This window comes from Haplochromis burtoni, unplaced genomic scaffold (genome assembly GCF_018398535.1).
Source record: "Haplochromis burtoni strain Fernald_Lab_line unplaced genomic scaffold, NCSU_Asbu1 Contig_180, whole genome shotgun sequence".
Lineage (NCBI taxonomy): Eukaryota > Metazoa > Chordata > Actinopteri > Cichliformes > Cichlidae > Haplochromis > Haplochromis burtoni.
Genome location: NW_024582541.1, coordinates 566,195 through 573,214, shown reverse-complemented (window position 1 = coordinate 573,214; position 7,020 = coordinate 566,195). Strand labels below are relative to the sequence as shown.

Sequence of the window (7,020 nt, the reverse complement as noted above, 5' to 3'; positions counted from 1 at the left end):
CATACCTCGAGCAATCCTCAGCACTCTCATGATGCGAATGATGGTGGGGTTGATGGGCAGGGAAGCGTTGACCTCAATCTCCTCCAAAGTGATGCCCATGATGGACAGCAGCACGATGGCCAGATCCAGCTGGTTCCACCTACACGCCAACAACCACACACAGACGTACACAAAACATACTCATCAGCACCAAACACAGACTTGGGTTAGTTGTTTTCACTGAAACCTCGGATAAATGTGATTGGCTGCAAAAATGGACTCAAACAAATCACCCATATGTGAGTCATTTCCACCATCACACAAGTGTGAACTCCAGTCATATGAAGTGGACTTCAGTCAGAACTGAGTCACAGATCTGATGACTTTGAACTTTAAGAAATCGACAACAGTCCAACTCAGAACTGCAGTCTTATGTTTTTGACTGAGTAAGTTGGGGTGCTTAGAGGAAACACTCCAAATTTGACATCACAATAGTAAGAACTCCACCACAATTCTGCCCAGACAGAGACAGAGACGGTCCCTTATTTAGGAGAACTTCAACATGGATAGAAAATGGATAACGCTAAGGAAGAATCCTGGGTACAACACAGCTTTCATGGCCTTTTTTAAGTCTACAGTGACGCTCAAAAGACTCTGTATAATGTATCACCTCAGTGTTCCAAAGCTTTAGTCATGCATATTTAACTAATCAAATAACTCATGAAATTTAGAGACGGATCATTTTCTCCATGACAGTGAGAGCGTGCTGACTATTTTAAGTGCTATGAGGAAAGTTTTTTAAAAAGCAGCCACGATGTGATTCCAGTCACATAGGCATAGTCCACAAAATGTTCAGACATGACCAGTTTTGAAGTTGCCGTTCAATAAACGACAAGTCTGGAACGAAGTGAACGTATAAAACCTGAAGACAGAGGTGGGTGGTCGCAGTAACCTGGTTATTGCACTGCTATTTACATTGTTAATATCCATGTGAGGCTTTGTTTCACTCAGAGTTTGACATTTAAATCCACATATCCCTACATCTACTCAAACTACATTAATCAATCCGCCTGAAATTATATATGTATTTTTAAATTAGCTCAGGGGTTTTTTGGCTAAATGCTGCTGTACCTGGAAACAGCCTGATCATATGTGCAAAAATAAAAGGTTGTGGACTGAGCTGTTCTTAAACTGGGCTGTTGCCAGACTTGAAAAGGATAATGGTCTTTCTCTGGTGAACGGGACAGACATCGTGGACTCCTAGGTGGTCAGCTCTGGTCCAGAAACACGATGTCTCCACTGAAGCGTGTGGGTTTAGTGGGTGTATTTCTTTATATGCAACATGTGCCAGTATGCAGCAATGCTGCTGGGATTGTGTTTGTGTATTATTGTGTGGTTTTCACCAGAAAGCCAGAGATTTCAAAGCTATGAAATCATCTAAGGCATTTGTGTTTTATTGGTGTTTAACAAGGCTGTTTGTATTCATGCAGGCCTCTCTGAGAACCAGTCGCTGGAGCACCTTAGAAAAAGCTCATTTAACTTCTCTGAACGCTGCCTCAGATTTTCTACATGACTCACAATTTAAAGACAAGTGCTTGCAACCACTAATCTACTAAAATATCACATCCACCCCAAATGTCAGAACCGAAAAACAGGAGGCAAATGTTTCTTCAGAATCTCAGTTTTTCTTTGTGTCAGTGTAGGAAAGTTCAACATGACACGTCGGGGAACTTGCGAGAGATTTATATACTGACTTGTCCTTGAAGAAGCGTCGGAAGCCGAAGGCAACCAGCTTGAAGACTGACTCCAGCACAAAAATGAGAGTGAAGATGTAGTTACAGATCTTCAGTGCTTCATCCAGCTCCTGAGAGAAATGATAAAAAAAGTTACAGATTCATAAAGTGCAAAAGTATTCATTTTAACAACTCTGTAAAGCCGGCATTAAATTTTCTCTCTTACTCCACCATGGCGATCTGTGGTTTTCATTATTTATCGAAATGTGCTGAAGCTGCAGAGAAAACCAATGAAATGATCTCACCTCGCTGCTATCTTTTTCATATTTTAATGGGAAAACACTGATTTAAACTGAATGACTTGTTATGCTGCTTAGTTTTGCAGCTTAAATAAACCACGTTCATGCTTTTATAATCCTTGCATAAAATACTAAAGGGTCCATAATGCAAAGGCTGTCCTTTCTTCAGAATTAGCCATTCCATGAATAGATCACACCATCCCCTCTGTTTATCCCTCATTCTCCATGAAAAGCCCATTAGAATCAAAGTGGCCATTTCTCCTTCTTTCTTTTTTTTTTGCTGGAGGGAGAATTCACATTTCCCATCTGCATGTAAAAACTGACCTTTAACAGAGAGCTGTGGAGGGAACTGGTCATCAGGAGGGATTGGACTGAAGTCTCACTGGTGGCAGTTCATACACTAACACCAGTTTGTGATAAATCCCTTGATGCCAGCCATCTATTATTTTCTATTTTCTACAATTTGTTCTACTTTAAAAGCAGTCAGAGACCATTGATTGATTCCTGCAGGAAGATTTTACACTTATTACAACATTTTATGCTAGCACTCTCTGTTGACATATCATACTCCCAAGTAGTCTCTTATCAAACCAAATATATTCAGTTCTACCTAACGTTATTTAATATCTATACTCGGCAATTCTATCTAATAACAATTTTACTAATGATGTTGTTGTACAAGATAAACAAACAAAAAACAAATTCCAGGCATTTTAGCAAACCTCTTACTCTTCCCAGAGATGCTGCACTGTATTGGCCACCATCTGTTGTGCTAAACTTTCTATCTTACCCAGTAACACTGTTCAGTCTTAATGCCTTCTAACAAACAACATTCTGTTTCTTTTAAGGGTATCCGTTGGTACAACCTTCTGTTGTACTAAAAAGTAAAACCCCCACATTCTACCCAAAAAGCTTCTAATCTGACACCAACGGTTCCTTGAAAACATCATTCAGTTTAACCAATCACTGCTCTAAACCACCAAACCTTCTATTGTACCTTAACATATTCTCTAGTACCTACTGACAGAGATCAGCTTTATATGGTTAGTTCCATAAATGTTTGGACAGTAACTCAGTTTGTGACCACAGTAGATTTTAAATCAAATGATGAAGATGTGACCTCCGGGTTGTCATGGTCAGGTGTGAAGAGAAAGAGGACCCAAATGCAGTACTCGCAGATTTATTATAAGTTTGGCTGAACTGTGGTAACTGTTTAGAAATTACAGCTGTTTTGACATGTGGTACCCCATTTTCAGAAGCTCAAAAGTAACTGAACTAACTAGCATTATTTTAAATGTAAGGACTGTCTCCGCACTCGGATGAAAATCTTTTGCAGCGACAGAGAGCACAGCTCTGTATACTGTAGAACTCATCCTGCTTCTCCTGGTAACGTCACATTATCAATAGACAATAGTGGCTCGCTTCCAAAGGCAGCCTCCACCGTGTTTGACAGATGACGTATTATGCTTTGGATCACGAGCTGTTTCCCTTCTTCTGAATCCTTTTCCCCCAACATAATTTCACTTTCATCTATACAAATTATATATAAACATATACTAATCCCATAGGGAATTAGTCCTCTGAATTTAAGCCACTCACTCAGTGAAGCAGTGGGCAGCCATTGTGTAGATCTGGTACGAATTTGAACCCCTGACTTTTTGCTCATGGGGCAAACAGTCTACCTACTGAGCTGCCTGTCTGGCAGCACAGTGGCACGGTGGTTACCACTGCTGCCTCACAGCAAGAATGTCCTGAGTTCAATTCCACCATTAGGCCAGGGTTTTTCTATGTGTGGAGTTTGCATGTTCTCCCGGTGTTTGTGTGGGTCTCTCCAGGTACTCCAACTTCCTCCCACAGTCCAAAGACATGCAGAATGGAAACATGGAAACTCTAAATGGCCCATAGGAGTGAATGTGAGTGCGAATGGTTGTGTCTATGTCTTTGCCCTACGACAGACTGTCAAGCTGTCCAGGGTGTACCCTGCCTCTCGCCTTAAGACAGCTGGGATAGGCTCCAGTGACAGAACTGTTTTAGATGTTTTCTTCGTTGTAAACCCTTTTATATTTACATTCATGAAGGTGTCTCTTCATTTTAGGGTCGACAATGATATGCCCACTCAAGAGTGTGCTTGACTTTGACAGATGTTGTGAAGTTGTTTTTCTTAACCATGGAAAGAATTCTGTCATCATGTCCTTTTTAAAAAACAAACAAACTAGTTGCTGATTTGGTGACTCCTAAAGTTTTTGCTGTCTGTTTAATAGGTTAATTGTTTTCAGCTTTAAGATAGCCTCTCTCACTTTCTCTGGACCTGGGCCTCACATGCCCGTGAACCTGCTTGTCAATCAGTTGCCTCAGAAACAATGGAAAATGGGGTAACATGCATAAAAATGGCTATAATTCATCAACAGTTAATGCAAGGCTTTTATGAAATCCCCGAATTAAAGTTAAAAGTTGAAATTTGTTTGTTTGATCTAAAATCCACTGTGATGGCAATCAGAGGCAACAATTCAAACATTATATTGTGGTACTAGCCAGATATTTAGAGAATTCAAAAACAACTTCAATTTTTTACTGTCTACTAATATTCTTAGCATGTTGCTAGGATCTAGCTTCCTGCTCTACATTTTCATATACCATGCCTTACAATACCCTTATCCACCCTGTAATGCAATCCTATGCTTTTGTTGACTCTCCATTGATATCTGATGCATCTTGCTAAATACAACTTTATCCACTCAGTCACATTTATTTTTTCAAAAATCCACCTCAGTTTGTTGCTGGCCAACAATGTGATACATGAAGTGATGGACTCATATTTGAGTGTTGGAGAAATCCCAGCTGGCAAAGCCTGATGCCTGATGGTGATTAAAATATAGACTATAAATCCTCAGAATCCATAACCAGACCTCAGTGATTCTCAGGATACATATAATTACCTTTCTTTAATGGATTGGATCTGGGCTAAACCTGGTTACCTTAATTCTCTACAGTTTGGAGCATTATTTAAAGTCCTTTAATATGACTGTTTTCTTTTCACTGATTGTCCAAAAATTCAGTATTTATTCTTTTGACCTCCCTCTATAGTTTACCACTGCCTTTCTAGCCAAGCTTTTTACAGTTCTTATCTAACTTTCATTTGTTTTCCCTGATGACCTTATCCCTCTCTCAGCCTTGTTCAAAGAACTGGTGAGGCGGGGGTTTTTTTCATTAGTATTTTATTATCGTTGGAAAGGCTTGTTCACCTGACACTGTCTCCTAAAGCATTCAATGCTATAAACCTCATGTTTCTGGAAGGCTGAACTAGAATTCCAATAACATTCGTTTTAGACGCCACTGACCTGAAGATTAAGGAATGGAGTGTCTAACAGCCAACGTGCGTTGCCAATAATCAGCTTTTTATATTATTTTCATGGCAGAAAAACTTGAAAGAATTGGCAAAATTTGAAGAATTAGACTCCTGACACAACAAAAGAGCGTGCATTTGTCTGTAACTGTAGGACTATGAGAAGCTGCACTGTATTCATTCTATCATCTGAAGTGACTGATATGAGATGGTAATTAAAAACCACTCATGGAAAAAGAACATCCAAAGGAATTTTTAATATTTAACATGAATATTTTTTCATTTATATTCAATATTAATATTCAAACATAGTGATTTTTTTTAGATTGACATGTAAACATATGTGTATAACTTTTTTCTCTTTTTTTCCTCCAAAGGACTGAGCCAAGCCAGCATCCTGTTTTTCCAAACATCTGACCTTAGGCTGCTGATAGTGCTCCATTGACATGGTGATGACGTTGAGGCCTATTACGATGGTGATGAACAGGTCCAAGTAGTGGCTGGTGCACATCTTGTGGATGAGAAGGCGGGTGGGGGAGTAATCCGAGTAGTAGGGCTTACTCTGAGCTTCTGTTGGAAGTGGGAAATGGTTGGGGGGAGTTGGGGTGAAGGCAGGGGTGAGGAGGAGGAGGAGGAGAAGGAGAAGGAGGAGGTGGTGATGTTCAGAAAGTGAGACAGGCGGTTTTACACTGGGACAACATACAGTAGAGCTGCTGTGTTGAGGACTGGAGTCGACGAAGCCTTGTTTTAAAGGAAAGTTGTTAGTGGAACATCAGTGCATTAAAGTCACTCACAATGGCTGACTCCCATTACGAATATGAGAGTATGGGAAGAGATGCAAAAAGAGAAGGCCGATCAGATAATGAAGAGAGAGAAAGAGAGACTACAGCCAAGCGCTCCTGTGGTCTGGAGTCACGACTAATCAAATCAGATCCCCTCCCCTCTGATCAAATTTTCTTTTCTTTCTCTCTTGCTTTCTTTCTTTTTTTAAATAACTCTCCCCTGACACGATAAGAGACAAACAGCAAGTGCTCAATGTGGGTTTGAAAGAGAAACTCCAGGGAGGCGGCTGCTGTCGGGCTATTCCAGGTTGGAGATGTGGCCCTCTCGCCCTCTTTCTCCCTGATCATCACGTGACACGGCCTCTCCTTATCTCCTCTGCTCCCCTCCTCTCAGGAGAAGAACATTAACGCATTAGGAAACTTTTCCCTACTCATCCATCACTTCATTCCTCACCCCTTCCTTTTTGTCCAGAGAGGATGGATGGATGGATGGATAGGCTGGGAGTCAGGGTGAGGAAGAGAGAGAAGACTCATTCCATCTATCACCCTAACACTCCATCAGTGAAGGAGAGGCTCTAGGTCACACGAGTAAAGGGATGTAAAAGGGAACACACACATTTAAAAAGAATCCTTTGGGTGTTGTGAGCACTCCCTGTCTACCCAATTAACTGTGACTGCAGCTGTGCTGAACTCAGACTATTCCCAGTGTGTATGTGTGTGCCATTCATGGTGTGTGCCTGCAGGGTTCCCTATTGAATCAGGAAAACCAGTATAGAAAAAAGACACACATATCTATCTATCTATCTATCTATCTATCTATCTATCTATCTATCTATCTATCTATCTATCTATCTATCTATCTATCTATCTATCTATCTATCTAT

At 40.5% G+C, this 7,020-nt stretch overlaps 1 protein-coding gene across 13 annotated transcripts in view; it reads right to left on the bottom strand.

The window, feature by feature from the left end:
• Nucleotides 1-7,020, bottom strand: part of cacna1g (calcium channel, voltage-dependent, T type, alpha 1G subunit) — a 207,837-nt gene that overhangs the window by 26,405 nt on the left and 174,412 nt on the right. For 10 of the 13 annotated variants that reach the window (XM_042225737.1, XM_005934426.3, XM_042225741.1 and 7 more), the window contains 3 exons: nt 5,773-5,924; nt 1,734-1,843; nt 6-139 (listed from right to left, as the gene is read on the bottom strand). In XM_042225737.1, the coding sequence (XP_042081671.1) occupies nt 6-139; nt 1,734-1,843; nt 5,773-5,924 (396 nt within the window). The remainder of the gene's footprint in view (nt 1-5; nt 140-1,733; nt 1,844-5,772; nt 5,925-7,020) is intronic. The other 3 variants (XM_014337482.2, XM_014337481.2, XM_014337483.2) reach the window with 1 other exon arrangement.